Source organism: Lepisosteus oculatus, chromosome 1, assembly GCF_040954835.1.
Source record: "Lepisosteus oculatus isolate fLepOcu1 chromosome 1, fLepOcu1.hap2, whole genome shotgun sequence".
NCBI lineage: Eukaryota > Metazoa > Chordata > Actinopteri > Semionotiformes > Lepisosteidae > Lepisosteus > Lepisosteus oculatus.
The window spans coordinates 35,598,072-35,619,466 of NC_090696.1; the positions used below are offsets into that span (position 1 = coordinate 35,598,072).

General features: G+C 42.8%; 1 protein-coding gene across 4 annotated transcripts; it reads right to left on the reverse strand.

Moving 5' to 3' along the window:
- Positions 1 to 2,405: 2,405 nt before the first annotated feature.
- immt (inner membrane protein, mitochondrial (mitofilin)) lies at positions 2,406 to 19,470 on the reverse strand. 4 transcript variants are annotated; one of them, XM_015344981.2, is made up of 16 exons: positions 19,276 to 19,470; positions 16,728 to 16,801; positions 16,035 to 16,224; positions 14,694 to 14,838; positions 12,552 to 12,668; positions 11,983 to 12,099; positions 11,402 to 11,538; positions 10,741 to 10,844; positions 9,955 to 10,090; positions 9,461 to 9,590; positions 8,412 to 8,426; positions 6,600 to 6,823; positions 5,989 to 6,027; positions 4,599 to 4,730; positions 3,753 to 3,882; positions 2,406 to 3,628 (listed from the first exon to the last, which is right to left on the reverse strand). In XM_015344981.2, exons 1-16 carry the CDS (start codon positions 19,315 to 19,317, stop codon positions 3,021 to 3,023), a joined length of 2,340 nt encoding a protein of 779 aa, XP_015200467.2. In that variant the 5' UTR covers positions 19,318 to 19,470; the 3' UTR covers positions 2,406 to 3,020. The 4 variants fall into 4 exon arrangements, with proteins under 4 accessions (XP_015200467.2, XP_015200468.2, XP_015200469.2 ...); XM_015344982.2 differs by lacking the exon at positions 8,412 to 8,426; XM_015344983.2 differs by lacking the exon at positions 5,989 to 6,027.
- Positions 19,471 to 21,395: the final 1,925 nt, after the last annotated feature.

Consider the following 21,395-nt stretch of genomic DNA (forward strand, 5'->3'; position numbering starts at 1 on the left):
GTCTCTTAACACTGTTTAAAAAAAAAAAACTCTTCCTCTTCAGTTTTACTTTGATGCTTACTAATCTTAGCCTGATTAATATAAAAAGTGAATTGGAACAAAGTATTCCTGTAATATTTGACAGAACAGCTTGAACCAACAGCAAGCTCTGGTAATAAGTCAGCAGTAATATGGATGGGTGTTTTGCCTGTGAGGACAAATTGCAAATCCTTGTGTTCAAAATGAAATAATCAGTTCATTAGATCCTAATAAATGTGAGTGAGACAAGATAGTCTGGGTTAGGGAATGGCTGCTTCCCAACCTTGAAGTAAGGTTACCCAGGCCATACTACCCCTGATAAATTCAGTGTCTGGGTACAAATCATTGAACAGGTGATAGCACTCGCGGTTAGTAGCAGTAGCAGGACTGTAGCTTGGATTAGATCTGTGAAGGGCACAGCTGAAGACCTAGCAGAATAGCCTGGTGCGAAAGAGCACAAAAAAAAGAACGCTTGCTGAATTTACCCAAGTTTTGAAGTGAATTCTTGAAAAGATGAATATCGGCTATGGATGGAACTAGAAGCATCCACCACCGAGCAGTTGGATGACAGCTGAAAATGGGGGGCAGGAGGTAAAAAGATGAGGAATCCATTACTGTAAGTTGCCTAGGCCTGAGTGCTAGGGACTGTGAGGATGAATGCGGAAGCCCACGTATCCCCCATGGTGCAGTGGGAGCCGGAGACCAGAGTATCCTGCAGTGGACAGCAAAAAAAGAGGGGAGAGACTAAACAATTTCCTCTATATAGAGCATGGATGTGGGTGCAGTGAGTTGGATATTCAACCAGAAATGGAGGAGAATATGACAGTTGAGAGTAGGAAGGGGAAGAAAAATGCTGCAGAAGCTCAGATGTACTGGTAGACTTTCTGACATTAGGAGAGCAGGCAGAAAAATGCAGCCGGTATGGTGGGTGCCCAGATGCTTGTTTTGAGAGGAGTGTTGATGCTGAAGAGGTGAGAGCAACTCCGGTCATGGATGAACAAGATGAAGGTAAGGTACCGGCGACACTAAATACAAGACATGTCAGTCTGAAGAAGCGAGATGAGAGAGGTGCGCAACAGGAAGTCCTGGGTGGGAGACTTGCTATTTATCATAGAAGTGTGGATCTCACCTTCCGACTGAATTTCTATTAGAATTAGATTTTGCAGTTAGAATTAAAACGGATTTCGGAACAAAATCAGAAAAGACCTGGTCATATACAGTATCTTGATCTTGCGCAATATTCTGCCAAAGATGGTGGTTTTCACATCTCTTAAGGTCCCTTCCCATATTTATTCTTAACCTTCTTTGGTGTCTAAACCATACCAAAGGCTTTTGTAAACACCAATTGGCATCATACTGGGATCTAGGGCTCTTCCGAGTTAATAGAAAGTAAAGGAGCCATATACACCCCAGATCTGGACTCCATCCACCCATTTTCTGACCACGTCTTCCACATCAGCGTTGTGGGGTAGCCAGAGTCTATCCCAGCAAGAAATAGGCGCAAGGCAGAGTACACTCTGGGACGTCAATCCATCGTAGGCCACACTCGGACACACCTGGGAAACTTTTCCCAGAAACAAATTTACCAGTATGTCTTTGGGCTGTTTAAGTTCTCCCTGCGTTTACATAGGCTTCCTCCCAGTCGTCATGTGGGCAGCCCAGACCCGAACCCAAGGCAGGCATGTTAACCACTGTGCCACCGTGCTGGCCAGATCTGGATATATTTTCATCAAAAGTAACTGCAGGGGTGAGTGATGCCAAGAGTCCTTGCCAAATAATCCCACCCTTCTCAATACAGTGCTTGGCCAATTTTGATCAGTTAGCTAGAACCACCCGAGGCCCCAGAGAGATCAGTCAATTTTAAATGCAAAGTTTTGAATATGATCAGTGAATGGTGAGAGAGATGCCAAGAAGATGTACAACAATGATGCCATCAAAACTAGATTGCAAAACTTATGTGCAGTGAGAACTGAAGCACTTTCTAAAGAACGGGAAATGGAATGTGACCAAGGTATTTTAGAAAGAAAGAGAACTTATAGACAAAATCTAGAAATAGTGTCGAATCTGCTCTACTATAAAATGGCTAATTCACATAGGAATAAAATACAGATAAGGGCACCAGTCTGAAATTTTTCAAGTTTCTTAATATTTGTAAAACAGAGGACCTAGAAATAAAACATGAGGTTAAAATAGATTTGCACAGCACTAAATTTGACCAATGTTTACTGATATTTTCACACTACTTTTATTGTGATTGGTTTTAGTTTTTTGAACTGGCTTTAACATTGCTTGAGATCATTAAACCTTGATTAAAAAAACCGAGCCGACAATAGGAACTTTTTATATTCTTCACCCTGGTCGTCAAAGAAAGCACATTACAAATGAAAAACATGTTTTCCTGTGTTTTATTGATATGCACCAGAATTGGGGAAAATAAATCAACAGCATAATGCCAAAATGAGTAATTAAATCACAAAGCCTGATCAGGGAAAACCAGGAACTGAGCACACCGATTTCAACAAAGCATTCCTGTAATATTTGTTAGAACAGCATGAGCCAACAACAGACACTGCGAACAGAGTCAGGCAGTGAGGTCACTGACAAGAGTGCCCTATGTGCGGGAGATAATTCCTGACAAATCCCGAGCCCCCATGTTCACAAAAACCGCAGGCTTTGTCCGACAGCACAGCACGGTTGCAAGCAACTCCTAAACATGCGATTCCCTGCAATCTGTAACAAAGAGCGTCGAAGGGAGACTTACACGGAAACACAAGCAACAGACATGTTTTTGTATCTATCAACAGCACAACCACAAAGGGCCTGTTTTTCCCCCCCGTTTTGACAGTATGTTAATAGTGATAGTTTACAATGTGCCTTCTGAATGATATTTTAAGGGACATAATCCAAGCAACCAGTTCTCTGTACAGTGCTTTATGCATCATTTAAATTCAGGCTGAATCTGCTACTTATGAACATGAGGGCTCTCCGGTCGGGTAATTAAATTATTCTAGCTGGGTGGTGCCAAGACCCACCGCATTGGCGTACGCAGACAGGAGGCTGACTATCTGCTTGGTCTCCAAGGTGAGCCGAGCCTCTTTCAGCCAGTCCTGAGCCACTCTCCGGGGCTCCCCCTTCAGCTGGTTGAGAAACTTGGCAGCCAGCTCCAGGTCCCCGTGTTCAATGCAGAAGGAAGCGTAGGAGAGCAGTTTGAAAGTATCCAGGTCTTCGGCAGAGAGCTGGGCGGGGGGTTTGAGCTGCTCCTGTTCGAAAAGGAGCAGGGACTGCAGGTAGGAGAGAAAGTACTGGTACAGGCTGTTCCTGGTCTCGTCGATCATGGCCACGCGGCGGGCCAGCTTCCTGATGTGGCTGAAGCGAGCACGCAGGGAGGCCTCGCTGTACACGCCCCGGCTCAGGGCCTCCTGGGGCAGGGCCGTGGTCAGGGTCTGGGTGAACTCGTTGTCCCCGCAGCTGGCCCTGATGGTCTGCACTGCGCTCTCCAGGGGCTCCGTCGGGCTGTCCCCTTCCACAGCCTTCAGGGCGTAGCTCAGCGCCTCCACCGACAGCCACAGCTGGTGGGCCTTCCTGGCCTCCTCCTCGGCGACAGTGTGGCCTGAAACAGCGGGCATGCGGTTATTCTCGACGTCGGTGGGATTCTTGCGGATCTTTTCCGATTTTGGAACATAATGAAAAGAGGGGAAACTGCACCAGAGCACAGCTCGCCCAGTGGCACTCACTCTCGATGGCCTGTTCCAGGCCCTTCAGCCTGGCATAGGCTGCATTCATATCCAGAGTGAAGTTATCCAGCTGCTCCTGCGTCATGCGCCGGTAGTGGGTGTCGTGCTCAGACATCTTACGAGCCAGTTCCTTCGGACAAAAAAAAAAGATAATTCATCATAAGTGAGCTCTGCCTTACTTTTTAAAAACCCAATTCCCACTATGTCCTGAACTGACAATTGGTACCCAATTCCTTTAAGCATTAAAGCTCTTATTGGCATTCTTAGATAATTAATGGAAGTATAACAGAACACTGCACAACCACATCAGGACTGATCTTAGTGGGATTACGGGAACACGTATTTGATCAGTAACCCTACAAATAATGTCAATGCAATTGTCATCTCCTTTATATTATCAGTTTACAATATTTCAACAAAGTAGACCTGAACCGCATTGACATTTTAACAAATTCTCTTACTCTGCAGTTGTAGTCAATAATCTATGTGTTCCACAACAAGAAATGAGAAAAACAGATGCAGAAATTAAGGTTCACTCCTCTACACTGAAGTCCTGATCTTTGCTTGTTTCGGCTTTCTGTAGGCCATTTATTGATTCAGGCATTTTAAATTGTGATATCCACAATCCCAGAGAGTCACAGGGTCTTCTGATACTCAATACTCTTTAACTCTTGACTTTGTTTAGATTACCACCGTTCTGGTTCAGGGTTCTTTAGGGTTTTAGGTTACAATTCTTAGAAGAACAGAGCATCTCTGGCTTAGACAGCATGACAGCCCATAGTTTCAATCAAAAACAGTCAATTCCTGCTCTGCTGGGGTTGGGTTTATTGAAGTTGCTCTACTTGCCTCCTGTGCCTCGGCCTTGAGCTCCTGCTCCTGCACCTTGAGCACGTCTCGCAGGTGATCCGTGTGAGCCGCCGCCTGCCTGCGCAGCTGTGTCCTCATCTCGCCTTCCATGGCCTCCCGCACCTCTTCCACCTGCCGGTGACAACACACCAGGGTGACAACACAACACACTCGCCATCTCCTTCTCACACCACAGCGCGCTGGCTGCAGGGCGACAACACAGCACGCTCGCCATCATCTCCTCACACCGCAGCGCGCTCGCCATCATCTCCTCACACCGCAGCGCGCTCGCCATCATCTCCTCACACCGCAGCGCGCTCGCCATCTGCTCCTCACACCGCAGCGCGCTCGCCATCTGCTCCTCACACCGCAGCGCGCTCGCCATCTGCTCCTCACACCGCAGCGCGCTCGCCATCGCCATCACCTCCTCACACCGCAGCGCGCTCGCCATCTGCTCCTCACACCGCAGCGCGCTGGCCATCTGCTCCTCACACCGCAGCGCGCTGGCCATCTGCTCCTCACACCGCAGCGCGCTGGCCATCTGCTCCTCACACCGCAGCGCGCTGGCCATCTGCTCCTCACACCGCAGCCCCCTCGCCATCTCCTCCTCACACCACAGCCCACTCGCCATCTCCTCCTCACACCACAGCCCACTCGCCATCTCCTCCTCACACCACAGCCCACTCGCCATCTCCTCCTCACTCCTCACACTGCGCTGGCTGCAGGGCAACAACACAACACACTTGCCATCCTCTTCTCACACTGTTCCACACTGACAGCAGGGGGTTTAAGGTAAAACTAAAGAATGTAATAAGCTCTTCAACTAAAACTGCCTAATAGGGGAACAAACCACCATCCTCTTCAGATCTCATCCTGCCTATGCACTTACGAGACTTTGAAAAACATCCAGCAGATTAAGGAAAGTAATTTAAGACATTGTTAGCCAATGTTACATTAGTAGCAAAGTTACTTAAAACACTGTAACATAACCAATGTGTAATACACCAGTAGCAGCACACTCACAAAACCTAATATTATTTTATAGGTTAATGATTAGAACTGAATATGAACTAGATTCCAGGTAGCATGCCTGAGTAGCTTTTTTCCTAAGTGTACTGTATAAGTATTAAAGGAAGGCATTTTTGAAATGCAGCAAACTTCAGAGCAAGAAAGAAAGGGCTGGATGAGATCCTTGGAACAATGAACTATTAACTACTTAGATAGCTCCTAGAGGGCCATATAGTCTCCCCTTGTTCGTAAACTTTCTCATGTTCTTATACACACATTCTTCACCTACAGTCTAAAAAAACACATCGGGAAGGAAAGAAAATTAAAATCTTATAATTAAGGGTGGTAATGTCACGATGCTATATTACCGTAGATTACTCACAGACAGAAGGAGATTTAACCGATGAGGTAAGACTATGGACTTCGATGTTATGGGCAAAAAAAGGAAATAAAATGTCAAATAAAGACACATTTGCAGTCTTCCCTGTAGCAAAACATCACAAATAAATGTTACTTCTAACATGTACGTACACAGATCTATATAGGGCATAAAATAAAGTAGCAAAAGGAAAAATTTCTGTCACCTACAGTTACATATTTTACGATAATGATACGACATTAGATTTTAGAAATATATTTCACATGTAGGGGCACATAATACTACTGAAGTAAATGCTGCAATGAAGTAAGTTTGAGGAATCACTACTCTTGTGATTGTGGAAAAGTGCAGAAAGGTTTTTGAATTCATTCGTCCTCTGCATACAACAGTACACAATCTGACCAGCAGACACTGCAGCGTGCCGAGATCTCACTCCCAGCCGAGCTCCAGGATGCAAGTAAGCGCACGCTCTCTTTCCCGAGAGACTGAGCAAAGGAAGAGGCTGAACATGGCTTTGTTTTTCTATGAGCTATAAGGTAGCGAAAAGTCAGTGTCACGCGCCAGCCCACACACCTCCCTGTGCTTCTCCCACAGGCAGCAGAGCGGGGCCTCACCTTCCTCTGCTGGTCCAGTTTGATCTCGGTGCGGTAGTGCTCCAGCGCTTTGGCCACAGCCGCCTCGAGCGCCTTCTTATCCTCCAGCTTCTGCTGCTCCAGGGCGGCCTCGATGTGCAGCTGCTCCCTCACCCGCTGCTCCGCCAGCTCCCTGTTGAGCTGGTCTATGCGCCGGTGGGCGTGAGCGATCAGAGAGTTCAGGTCATCCGGGGTCAGCTGGCCAGCTGGAAAGCACAAGCGTGGTTGAAGAACCCGGGGAAGGGGCACAGATCAAAGCCAGCACGACGGCGCCGCTTGTATGCGCAGACGTGCGCCTACGTGGACTGCTGTCTGCGTTGCGCACGCTTCAAAAGGCACTGAGAAAAAGACGTTCTGGTGTTTTTCCGAACACAATACGCGCATTAATACCTCAAATGCCATCCAAGAAGTGAAAAAGTCTCCAAAATAATCAAGGTGCTTGATTAAAACACATTTCGTTTTAGCAACGGATTTTAGATTTCTCCAAAGCCATTTTGGGGGGGGAGGGAGTGTTACCCATCTTTCATTTGTAAAGCCTCGTCTGGCTATGTTCATCAACACTTTTCTTTCTTAACCACCATTGTCCGCAGTTCTTTACCGGACATTGGAGGTTTCCCAAAGAAAGTTTTCCATGGGGTACTAACACAGACGTTCTTTTAGATCAGAAGATATCTTGGTAGCATAAATACAAAATCACGTAGTATGAGCTAGTAACAAAGCCCTGGTGACTCAGGGTTAGGAACAGAAAACAGGTTAAAAAAATTACATGAACGTAAGCAACGTACTTTACAATCACTACAATGAAAATCACAGAAGACTATATATAAAGTCAAATAAAAGTGCACAGGCAAAAAAGGCATGTTCAATATTGCCTCTGAGTGCTCCTTAAAAGGAATATTCCTAAGGAAATGGAATAATCCTCCTAGGAAGAAAAAGGATGAATTAGGGGGAAAAAGGTCTTGTTTTACAGGGAAGCATGATGAAGTAAACAGTTATGATCTCTTCTCAGAGGCCTGTTAGTGCCATGAAAAAATCTGTGAGGAGAAACAAAGGCCAAAGAGCTCTAAAATGCGACAGAATGCTATGAAAGAAGTCTGTCAGGGCCAGTACAGTAACAGGTACAGTAAAATGTGTCAGAAAATGATAAGGGGGCTTTACTTTCTTTTATCATTGCAGTGTTACAAAGCTACATTTTGTTAGCACCTACAAACAAGCATCTACAAATTGATCAAATAAGTAGGAAATGTGTGCAAGCAATCCATCATAGGATCATAGGTGTTAATCTGCTCTTTATGTGTAAGATGCAAACTTTCTGACAATATGTGGCTCAAAAGGAAGATGGGGCAGCTTATGTTTAACACATTACTTATTAAACAATTCTGCTGCTTTAATACCGATAACCTGCAATTACACTGTATAATCTGTATAAAGTCAAGCCCTTAGCTTTTGCAAAGCAGCTAATATCATAAAAGGTACTCATTTTACATCTTTGTTCAGATTATTTAAAATGTTTCATCGTTTTTAAAAACCTAGTTCACCTTTTATGAATTAGACACCATTTTTAGATTGTGGTACATTTTTAAACACTTCCAACAGAATCGTTCAATTCAAGAGATCTATTGAAATTCATAAAAGAGCCTTCTGTCGTAGGGCAATGCATATTAGCCACTTGAAAACAAAGCTCTTTGGGTTGACAATCAAAGCAATGGATTTTGTCTATGAAAGTGAACTACAAACAAAATAGCTAGTGAATCAAGACAGTAATGAAACGCATCAAAACCACAAAGCACTCACCTAAGTCAGACACCTCTGTAACAGAAAAGGAAGGCGTAGAAAGGTTAATTCACATTCACCACAGCACAACTACAATTAGTCACAAACCCAAAGCCATGCAGTAAAAGATTAAAAGTAAATTAACACTGCAAAGTAAATGAACAAAGCTTTGCCTTTTTGAATGTCACATAAAACAGCAAAAAGTTCCCATTCATCCATATGCAGGATTTCAATGCCTGCATCCTGTTCGTAACAACTTTTTTCATTAATGAACATGAAAAAATTCACCATCTGCAACTTTTTTTCCCTCAACAGCCAAGAAATAAATACTATACGCATTTTTCTGCATTGTGTTTGCCAGTTAATTACATCTTGTACTTTGAAGTACTAGACTTTTAAGTTTCATAGTAACATTATACTGTCATGTCCCATCACTGTACACACTGATGTTGGGGTGTTAATACATTTAAAACTGAATTTGACTACAAGCATGAACACCAAGAGCAAGCCATAAGTTGCTTCAGATAAAAACAACTTGGAATCCATGCCAGACGTAAGGCTACACCAAAATAAAACAAAATTCTGACCTTTGTTTTATTACGGTAACAAAACACTAGGAAAAGGCATTCTTGTGACAAAGCCAGAAGAGACATGCATGTGCTATAATTAATGTTGGGAATAGCGCAGCTATTGTCCTTGTGATGTCGATCTCCATCTTCAGAAATGAAAAGGTCAAACATTCCTGTCACACCCTCAAGTCCCTCTTCCTCCATGTTTAATTTTCATTTACAATTTCCCGAAGTAGGATTTCCACCTACTGCACCGGTTTTTAATATTGTCTGAATCCAGCTAATTGGCCTTCCATGATGTAAACTAAAAATCTGAAAACCAAATTTATTTGCTACTCAATTTACGGTACAGTTCTTTGCTTTGAAAATGATAAAAAATAGTTAATGGAAAACTTCCAATGTAACCATGTTAATATGCAAGAATAGGAAAACACTCCGATATTAACAATTCTGTAAAAACCAGTATAATACAATCCGTCAACTGTGTTGGTATGGACTTACTGAGTCCCTTCCAGCCAGGATGGATCTCAGGAGTGATGCTGTCCAGCTCTTTGAGAAACTGCTCTCTGGCCTGAGTCACCAGTTCGCTGTACTGAGCTTCAATCTTTGCTTCTGTCTGGGCTGCCTGGACCTGCAACACAGAATATCCAGTAACAGGGAATCAGGCCTCTCAAAACAGCATGTTAATGGCAGGGGCACAAAGGCTCTTCCCAGTTTCAAGTTCATTGTCATTATACTCATACACAGCTATATGGTATAATGAAATGCTATGTAGCTAGCTCTCAGGTGGCGAGTAGTACAAAAACCAACAATTGTGTAAGAAACGAAAGACAGGGACAACAGGCAATGTGCAAAACAGCAACAGTTGTGCAAAATCATACGTCAACAGAATGAAACAAAGGATTCAAAATTATGGGGAGTGAATGTCTTGACGTGAGGTAGAGGTAGATTGAATGTGCTTTTGAGTTTTGATAAAGTTTTCGCACACTTCTTACCTTTTTAACAACATTATCTAGGTCGACTAGCATGTTGTGCAAGTTCTTCTCTGCCGCCAGGATCTGCGGCTTCGCTCCGGTGACCTTGGTCTGCTTGGCCTCCTCAATCACCCCTCGCAGCTTCTCCAGCTCATTCCTACAGGGGAGTCATGGGACAACTCGCTCTGTGTGCTCTAGTTCGATTTCAGGTTTTCAATTACCTGTACAACATACATTATATCCTAATGGAAAGATAATTAAAAAAACTAAAAAAAAAAAACTTTGTGTCCCAGCAAGCAACAGGCACAAGGCGGGGTACACCATCACAGGACACACATTAAAACCAGGTCAGGGCCTGAAGCCAAATAACCCACCTATTTCTGTATGTTTTTTGGATTGTGGGAGGAAACCCATGCCAACATGGGGAGAACATACAAACTCCACACAGACAGCAGCCTGGAATTTAACCCAGTACCCCAGAGTAGCGAGGCAGCCACTGTCACCTCTTTTAAATATTTAACAATCTAATTTTCCTGATGGTGGAAGAAACAACAATCCTTGTATTTAAAGAAGAGAGGCATCCTGACAGAGTTCTATTTGATTAAGAAAACTACTCTACCTTAAAACACGACTCATTTAAACATGAGCTGCTGTTTTAATCCCAAAAACAGATATCACAGTAAAGCAGGTGATTTGAAAAGTAAAACTGAGTGAGAAAATGACGGAAAACCTGCAGTATGCAACGTGAAAGATTTCCAACACTGCAGTTCTCTAGTCAAAAGATGTCAGCAGACTTGACATTCTTACTTGGCTTTTGAGAGAGCATCTGTGGCTTCATCCACAGTCCTGCTGCGCTCCTTTAACGCATCCTCCAGGAAACGCCACTGAGCACTCTTCTGTTCTGATGAAGTCTTTCGAGATTGAAAACAAAATAAACTCTTCATAGAAAACAGCCTGGATCACATACATGCTGTACTACACCAGTTAACCTAATCCCTCATTAAGAATCGGCCACTGAGTGCATTTTGTTTTCAGTCAAACAATAAATCTTCAGGACGCTGGTAAAGCAAACTCTAAGAACTTCAGGCCTGGAACACAGACTAGGTAATGAACACATTCCTTGACTTGTCTTTACATGAACGTCGTATTTAGTACTAAAGACAGGAGGCACTTCTTCACACTGGAACTAAATTAGATACTGCAACATACTAAATTATATAGTGCTAAATTATCAAATTATGTTCTCTAAGGTATGGTTGAGACTTTGATAAAAAGGCTTGTAAACCTAGCTGTCTGGACCTATCAATTATCGTGAACACCTGAACTGTGGTTTTAAGCACCTAAATAGGACTAATTAAATATGATGTCTTTATTACAAAAAGGGCAGGCTCTCTCCTCCATCTTCACTTCATTAATTAAGTAAAGGTCCTTCTTGATTTTGCTGTGCGCAGCAGATGACTCTGTGTACCTCAGAGTTCTCCATGGCCTCTTTCAGTCTCCGGGTATGGCTGTTAATGGCGTGGACAGCAGCATCCTGGGCACCGATAGCCTGAAGGGTCACTTGGGCTGTTCTGCTCAGGGCTTCCTCCAGCATCGTGGACACCGCTACAGACAACAAACAACCACCCTCAGAAAATGTCAATGTGCCATCGCTGTTTTCCACAGACACGCCTGACCTACAGTTCCTCCTGCATCACCATCACAAGCAGCCAGAAATACCTCAGTCTCACATTCTCATACCGGCTTACCGGCTACTTTTGTGTGGTCACATTTTTCCACAGGCTCTGTACAAATTATAACACACTCCCCTATCTGCACTGTTATTTTCCTTTTATACAATTTTAAGCTTATACAGAAACACTGTCTGACTTCAATCTGATAAGACGAAGAAAAGCAAAGAAAGTCTAACAATCTAAAAAAAAAAACTAGCAATACCCGAAAGCACTGAGGACCTCTGAAGAATATCTAAATAAATGACTCCTACTTCCGTTAATATTAATCCCTGAAAGTGTGTAATTAATACAGCATATGCTGATACAGGCCCCTTACAGGCGATCTTTTCCTGCTCCTCTTTGTCCTGCTGTGCCAGGTGGGCAGCCACTTCTTCTGGCGGGCGCTCTTTCCCTGCAGGGGACTCTTCATGGGCACACTCCTTACAGTGCCCTCCTGCAGAGAGGCAAGGACACAGGGATCTCAGCTCTGAGGAGCCAAAGCACGCAGCTAGCGAGATCACGATGGATGAGCACTCTCCTGTCATCACACAGAACTTAGTTTCAGAACGCATGCAACACTTGAAACAAAGAATAAATACTAGTAAGTGTAACAGGGCCCATGCACTGAGCCAGTTACAGAAGCGATGTCACCCTCTCTGAAATCTAGACAGTGTAGACCTAGTCTTTTGGCTCGGTGAAGTGATCTTCCCCATGAGCGACCGAGATCCAATCCTGGGAGGGAAGACTGCAGACGTCACTCAAGCACACGGCGATGTGTGTAGAACAGCAGCCTGATCCAGATGACAAGCACGAGCAGGCTTCACGCACCCACACACGCCCGGGAAATGGATGGAGCTGGAAGAGAGGCCCCCCACCTCACACACACAGCACCTGCGTCCCACTGACCTGACTCCGCCTGGGGTTTGTCCTCGCCCGGCTGCGGCCCCTCGTGGGTGCCAGGGGCTGGCATAGACGGCACCTCGCTGATCGCAGAAATGATGTGGGCTGCCTCTGTGGAGGCCTCTGCAAGACAGTCATCACACATCAGGGCTCTCAATGTGCGCCTGAGACGCAAACTCATATCCAATTCCTCCTATTTAAACCTGACAGGTATCATTTCGTCTAACGCTATCGTTACTCTTAATGTTTTAATGGGCTCTGATTTTACAAAGCCCTAAATATACTACACCTGGAGCAGCCATCAACATACCCTCTACATACTCTCCACCTATTCCAGTACTATTTTGGCATTTTGTATTACATTATTTAGCATGAGAAACTTTCCTTAAAACTTTATTGCAATTACAGTACAACTCTTTAAGGATAATGGAGATTTTGCCATGCCCAGAGGAAATGCTTGTGCCCAACAGGTTATGCATTTTGACACATTTTTGTCACAAATTGTTTAATTTTGTCAGGGTTCTTGTGCAGATTTTTCAAAACCCCCTGGAACTACTCTCAGAGACTCGACATCATATCTCCCACATGGCACTACAGTCCAATACAACTGAAACACTGCTCCTTTCTTTTGGCTTCTGGCTTCCCTTTAACCTGCTGTTAGTGCAAACACAGGGAACGACGGAACATCTGTAGTCTAGACTCCAAAGACTGCATGAAGTAATTTTTTGTCGTTTAGACCAATACGATGATGTTTTACTACTATGTGGCCTGAACACCTACTAGTTGCGTCGATTTGGTATGGCACCTTTAACTGAAGTTCTTAGCTGAAGTTTGGGAGGGATGGAGACAACCAAGCAACCTTCATCTCAGCTGTTCTCAGTCGTAATCATTCTTGTCCCTTCTCAAAGCTGCTTACATCATACACACGCCTTTTCTTTTCAACTTTCTCCTCACACGCCCCATCTCCACCCACACAACTGCCCCTTGGCTCACTCCTCCTTCTGTAAGGGCCTCCCTGGCTCTTCCTCCTCAGCTAGGCAAGCCAAATGACACGTGCCAAACTCCTCAAGCACAAAATCCTCAGATGCCCTTCTGATTTTCAGGTGTCCTTATTTCTTGTGAACTCCCAATTAGTTCCAAGAAGTTTATGGAGTTGGAACAGGAGGAAGATAAATAGGGAAGGTTGGAAAAAAGAAAGCAGACAAGCAGGACTACACTATAAATATATGAAAGGCTTTAAGAACATTCGATACCTAATGTGAAATTGTGTCAGGATTTTAAGGCACACGATACAGCGTTCATTCTTACACAATTCTAACAACAGCTAACGGTGGCAGTAGGGAGTAAACACAAAAAAGTTTTATTTTTTTGCAAGAAATGGACAATTCTAAAAGAGAAAACAAGTTTCCTTCAGCTATTCCAGAATGACAGAATCTAAAAACCCTGGAGTGACCATCTTTATTGGTGATTCCATGTCATGGCTATATCTAACATAACGTGCTGCACAGGGAGAGTCTGGTAAGGAAGGAAACCCCTCGAAATGAAAGCCGGTGAACCATACTTACAGATTAATAATAATTCCTTACACTTATATAGTACTTTTCCTCACACTCCACTCAAAGCGCTTTACTAGTAATGTAATGGGGACTCCCTTCCACCACCAATGTGCAGCCCCCACCCAGATGATGCAACAGCAGCCATAGTGCGCCAATATCACTCACCATACACCAGCTATCAGTGGGGAGGAGAACAGAGTGACGAAGCCAGTTCATAGATTGGGATTATTAAGAGGCTGTGGTTGGGAACTATTGCGGTTGGGAACTATTGCCAGAACCGGGGTTGGGTTACACTCCTACTCTTTTCGAGAAACGCCCCGGGATTTTTAATAACCACAGAGAGTCAGGACTTCGGTTTTACGTCTCAACCTTTTTACAGTATTGTGTCCCCCTCACTATACCGGGGCATTAGGACCCACACAGACTGCAGGGTGAGCGCCCCCTTCTGGCTTGCATTACATCAACACCTCAGTTTTCAGATTACAGATCTACCACTTGAGCACAGCAAAAAGTCTCATGCTCCACAAACCTTCCCCATGGAGCAGACCATCACTAGATTTCTATGAAAGCCCACCTGTCGGCCACCACTCACCTTCCAGGCTCTGGTCCTTTGGAGATGTCTCCGGAGTCGGGGGCTTTTCAGCAGGGGTCACCTTGTCTTTTCCCTTTGGTTTGGGCTGCTTCGATTCCTTCATAGCCTCGGACACCGAAGAGATCTGGAGCGGACCTGGCTTTGTCTTCCAAAGGCAAGAAACCAGAAATGGGCTTATTATAACACATTTATATCCCCCCTGATCCCCTCCCTCAACACACCGACTTTTATATAACTTCTTAACACTGGACTCTCCAAATGAATTCTGTGTTGATAACTCTTTGTATCAACAGCTAAAAGGTGTCACACCCAACATTTGTCAAGAGGATTTAATTCAGAACCCATCTAAGCACAAAACTGTTACCATCTCTTACTATGAACAATAATACAATTTATTATTTGACATTATACTATATAAATGTACGTTATTAGTATTCTACGATTATAAGAGCTCCAGAGATATTAATGCATTAAAAAATATGAAGAACTGCATTTTTTGTGGTCACCAACTCTAGGAAAACACACATGAATGGTCTTTTTCCAGTGCAGTTTCAGCCCTGTTCCAATACAGAGCCTATTGCTCCAATACGGAGATTTATAGTTTAATTGTGGGTGACGTCAAAATCTCTGACCAGGATTCCATCAACCTATCTAATGTATCTCACACACTAATGATTCAGTTTGTTTCCTACATTGTGAAGACACTTAAGCTGCTCAATTGTTTTCCCCTCTTATGCATGTCTGTTTCTTCTTTGGTAATGGGTTCAATTGTGTTAAATGTATTGTGTTACGTCTAATTTCCTATCTGGGGGAATAAAGGAAGTAAATAAAGTACTGCTCTGGTCAGACAAGGCTAGGTGACAGGGGCCATTATGTCTTGTCAGGTATTATACAGTAAAACACATCACTTTTCCACTCTACACTAAGTCTGCTGTAGGTTTAGCCGGACAAAGGATAACTCTGACAAGAGCACATTTCACATTTCAAGTGCACAGTCTGCACCCTCTTTCAAGATTATAGTACTGGCCCAAGTGGATTAACCATATCTGAATCGGAGATAATTAGTACAAAAACAAGTCACTGGAAAGAGAAAAATAAAATCACAGCAACAAAGTTTACAAAAGACGAATTCTTAAAAAGACCAGAAACAACGGTTATCTTTAACATGAAATTCGCTCTCATTTCAGCGATAACCTAACAATTGTCAACTGAGGTCATTAATAAGTATTTTCACCACAAAGATGAAAAAAGGCACCTATCTGTTTAATTTTAGCTTGACAAACAAAAACAAACTAAAAGAGCATTTATATCCAAGCAGAAAACAGCGTTCAAGCCACTTACCGGTTTCTTTGGCAATGGCAGTGCATAAGGGGCAGGACCAAGGGTCATTTCAAAGACCGTTTCAGAGTAGGGGACGGACTTTTCTACATTCTCTCTGAATTTAGGGTCCAATTTTGCATACAGAATCGTGCCTCCCAGTCCTCCTCCCACAAAGAGGAGACCTGCTCCAACTATTTTGCCTGCAGAAGCCCTGTGTAGTGAAACAACAAATTAACCACAAAAGTACGATAAATTACACACACCCTTACAAGCAAGTAAAGACGCTGTTAGTGTTCCTAAATTAGCGACAATGGGAGTGTTTAGCACATCATTCAATCTTAGTAAAAAAAAACATCAGCAAGACTAGGATGTGTAAATGGTATTGGGGAGAATGAAAATGTAAATATTACAGAACAGTGCCTGTAACTTAAAATTTAATTCTCCTTTTCTTTCTTACACTATGTTAGTTTAAGGTCCAAAGAGAAGTACTCATGCAAACATTAATTACACTGTATCTCAAGGCTAGACAGGGCCTGAGAGAAACCTAACTACTGTACTATACCAACAACGTGTGCGCTGTCTGAAAAACTGCACATCACAGATCAGTCCGTCTCAAAGGCCCAACCAGTTATTTTTCTGTAAACGAGATTGAGGAGGTGCAGGAAACTGAACTCCCATTCTTCCTCCATGACACCCGGGAGTGAGAGTACGTACCCAGACCTTCCTGATGTCGTGTAGCGCCGGCAAGGCAGCAGCGGACGGACCGACACTTTACCGCACAGGCAGGTCTGCAGAGAGCAAAGGAAAATACCGGCGCGGTCACTTCATCTGCTCACTTTACTTCCTCGGCTCCTTCCGTACATTTGAGGTTCAAATACTTCACAAATCTTCACAAGTACATTTTATAAAACAATCTTCCTGATTCAGCGTACAGTCTAAGCTATTTAGGGGGGAAAAAGTAAAGTGTAATGGATAGAACAGAATGAACACCGGTGACCTACTGTATATACAGTAATTGTACAAAGAGGCACTAACACCACAACAAATGAGCACTGTAATCAACAGCATTTGTTGCCATTCTAATGCCTCGTGGCTCTGTGGCTCAGGATCTGCGTCTGTGGCTGGAAGGTTGCCGGTTCGTATCCCGCAGCCGGCAGAGGAATCCTACTCCATTGGGCCCCTGAGCAAGGCCCTTAACCCAACCTGCTCCAGGGGCGCCGTATAAATGGCTGACCCTGCGCTCCAACCCCAAGCTTCTCACCCTGTCTGTGTGTCTCATGGAAAGCAAGTTGGGGTATGCGAAAAGACAAATTCCTAATACAAGAAATTGTATATGGCCAATAAAGTGATCTTATCTTATATACAGTGCCTTAAAAAAAATTAATTAAACTACAGATGTTTTTTTAAAGCCAATACAAACTTGAATGCTCAACCTGACACTTTTATGGGCGAAAGACATATAGAAAACATCATATTCCTGTAACAGTTCAAGTAGGGAGCTGCATCAGCATGCACAGGCTGCAAAGGAACAAGTTAAAGGTTTATTCCATGCTGAAAAGAGAAGAAATGAAACACAACGTTTCTGCTGTGAAGCCCTCTTCAGGTGTGTCAAAGGAAAGTGTCAAATCTCAGAGGAAATCCTTTAGGAATGATATTATAATTATGACATCTGTAAAGGAATAAGAGATGGTTAGAAAGCCTGGTCTTGGAACAGACTGCTGTGAAGAGACGGAATGCTGGTTTAGTGAGAAAAGGGGGCAGGCAGCCCAGGGAGGAGGAGAAGGAATGAAGAAGATACAGTATCTAGAAAAAGATATTCCTGTAATTAACATTTTCGTTTTGAATTTCTTTGCCGTTTTTGCTCACATGTACATGTAACTTATTCACTCATAAATTTCTTCACTTACAATCAAGATTTGATTAGCAGTGTTCAAAAAAATCTTCATACACAATTCATACTCAGCAAAATTAGGTATTACTGGAAGGGATGTGAATACTTCTGCAAGGCACCGTATATGGGGCACCTAGACTGCTGAGCTCACTAAATGTATCAGCTATCGAGTTTCATAATACACTACATATTTAGTGAGCAAGGTGTATATTAAAATATGCCACAGGGATACTTGGCAATTTTTGATGGCAGCACTTGTGTTTATCTCTTTTATACGAAATAAAGGGAAAATCAGATGCAACACTCTCATAAAACACTTTAAAGTGGGAAAGCAGAATAAAGCTGAATCACAACTAGTTTATCGTACTATCCCAGTTTATTTTACTTTTAGGGAATATGTTTGATGTGTTATGCAAACCTAATTTTACACCGATCGAGGTCGACAGCTTTCATGAGCATCAACCTTGTCTGAAAAGCAAAACAGAGTATTTCAAAATCTCCAATAACAAAAAGACATTTGGAGCTGCAATTTAAAATCATTTAGTTTTACAAAACAGTATTAAGAGACCTACTCACTAGGGGTAAAACAATGCATTATAGGAGTAGCACGATCATTTCAAGTTACGCTATGAAATCATGTCTCCCTAAATCAGAACTTGGTAATGTAAATACATTTCCCCTGTCTCTTACACCCAGGTATAGCCAATGTCGAAACCCCGATTCATATACATGTTCCGCTGGCTAATGAAAAAAAGTTTTAACAAGGTCATGTCCTTCTGTCATCCAAAACGTTCAGATCCTTTCATGCAACTGCGCTTCTTATTACGATTAACTGAGCACTTAATTAACGCCAAACATCATTACGCTGTTTGTACTACATACTAGCAGCATTTTCTTAAAACAAAAATCGTATCAGCACGAAGAAATTACAGTTTGACATTGATGAAGCCACTCCTCGCAAATTTAATTCCCACTTTACTTTCCAAACTACTTCAAAGCCGGGCGCTTGATCCCACCTTATTCATTTTTGAAGACACTTATTGGATAACATCTATGTCGATCCTGGAATGTTCTGCGCTAATTCGTTCATCACTGCCGTCAATCATGTAAAAATGACACACCGTGCCCAGCCTAATAACGTGCTGTGCGTCATTTTACATGCACCATAGAAATTAAACCACTTTAGAAAATGCAAAAGAACGATAGCTCGGAAAGCATTTTTACTTCAATCTTACGGTTTTTAGAATTTCTATCACACATTGAGGCAAGAAAACTCCCCTATTGTATCAATAAATGCACGTCTAACAGGCCTCTTAAGAGTCGGATCAGTGAATGACAGGACCGACTTTCGTTTGTAAGAAACGGACTTACTTGAGCTGCAGCACTGGCTGCTTTTCCACAGACGCGCAGCATTGTTGTTGATATACTTTTAGAGTCGTTGCGAGCTGTAAAGGATTACGATCCCTCTTTAGTTAAACATGATAGGTACGTTCAGCCTCGAAAGCGCTTTTCCCGGACAACCCACACCGCCTCTCCAGCCCCCTTTGCCCTCTGACAGAGTAAGATGGCACATGCGCAGTTCTCCTGAACCGAGGGGCCCGCAAAGAGCAACTCCTAGGGGGCGGGTCTACGACGGCCGAGTGACTTGCGGGAAAGCCAATGAGAGCCCCAAGATCTGGGACCGGGCCCTTTCCCGAGCACATGGTGAGTCAGAGCTGTGTGCATGGGCCAGTCGCCACAAGGTTGTTACTGAGACAAAATTAAATTGAAGCAGTTTTTTCCGCCCAAGGTTATACATCTGTTTTACATATTGTAAAAGGAAAATCCGTGTTAAGAATACAAAAATAATTCAATATACAGTAGTCATTGGCATTATTTAGTGTTTTCAAAATGCAGATCTTTGTAGCTGCCTTTTGTGCAGGGTGATGAAATTTACATTAGAATAGTCAACTTTTTTTAGACATTTAGCAGCATGTTCCAGCACAAGAACACCAGAGGGATGGTGTTTAATGTTGTCAAGGCTAGCATAACACATTGTACAATATGTTACTGTGTGCCAGTCTGTTATGTGTTAACAATTACTTTAGACTTGAAGGTGTCTTAGTTCTGTGCTGTTGGGTTATTTAAGATTAGCCTGTAGGTTTTAGAAATAACTGACTTTAAGTTTACTTAAACTAGCGATGACACATTTGATTGAGTTGATGTTTCCTTACACCACCTTACAGAGCACGTTTTCATGCAGATCACAGTCTCAAAAAAGTAAAAATAACATTACAGAGAGAAAGTTATAAACTATTCAGAAATGGCCAGCAATCAATGTATTTCAAAAATACTTTATGCATGGTATCAACCATAGATAAAAAAGCTCAATACTAAGCATTTTAAAGTTCAAGCATTTAAAGAATTTTTAAACACAAATATAAAAATATGTGCAGTATATAGAATATATAAGAATTTGTAAGCAATCCTTATATTTGCAAAGGTGCAATACATAAGGGAAGACACTCTGAATTAAGACATAACACTGAGCTAAAAGAGGCTGCTACATGAGAACAAATAATAATAGCATTTTATTCAAAAGTGCTTTTAAAAAACTCAAAGTGCTAAGCAAAAGAACAAGTACCATGTTATAATAGAAAATAGCTGGCATATGATAGGAAACAACAAGACTAGGCTTCTGGTATTAGACCTGACCTCAAGACAGAGACATCTGAACAGTGGACATAACTTTGAAAACAAGTGGAGAAAGAAAAGGAATAAAAACTCTGGGTAGAAGACAACACACTCATGTGGGAATGTTTGTAACTTCTGTGGAGACCAGAGGATACATGAGGGACTATAGGATCCACTTTAGGAATCACATTCATAAGAATGCCTCTTGAGGTCTTTTTTTTCTTTTCTCTATTTCTGTTTCTTCTGACTCCACCTCCCTCTCCCTCACCCTCTCCCTCCCCTCCTCATCTGCCAAGAAGCTCTGTGTCATTCTTGCCTCTTCTACCTACTGTTTAAAGCACATTTCTCCTCTCTGGTGCCTTCCTCTTGAGCATCCTTCACAGAATTCATCCTTTCCTTACCAGCTATTCCACACAACCTCCACTCCAAGCCCTGGTACTGTCCTATAGACTACTGTCATTCCCTCTTGGATGTCCTCCAAGCTAAAACTGCAGCTCAACCAGAATTCCTCCCTTTTCTCATGCTCTTTCCTTACTCCAGTCCCAACACAAATCAAAACCATAGTCCACATTGTCAACTACTGTTTCAACCATGCTGGGATTTTCAATCTTCTTTCTCTCCCTAAACTCCCACCCTCTGTCTCTACTCCTTTTTAGCCATGTGAATATTATTGTGAAAAGTAAAATTAAAATTCACCAGTATATCTTCAAATATCCAGTCACTTATTCTTGAGTTACAATTACCGAAACAGCCCATTCCTTATTAATTCCTCGCAGACTATTGCATTTCTCTGCTTGCCTCAGTGCCAATACTATACA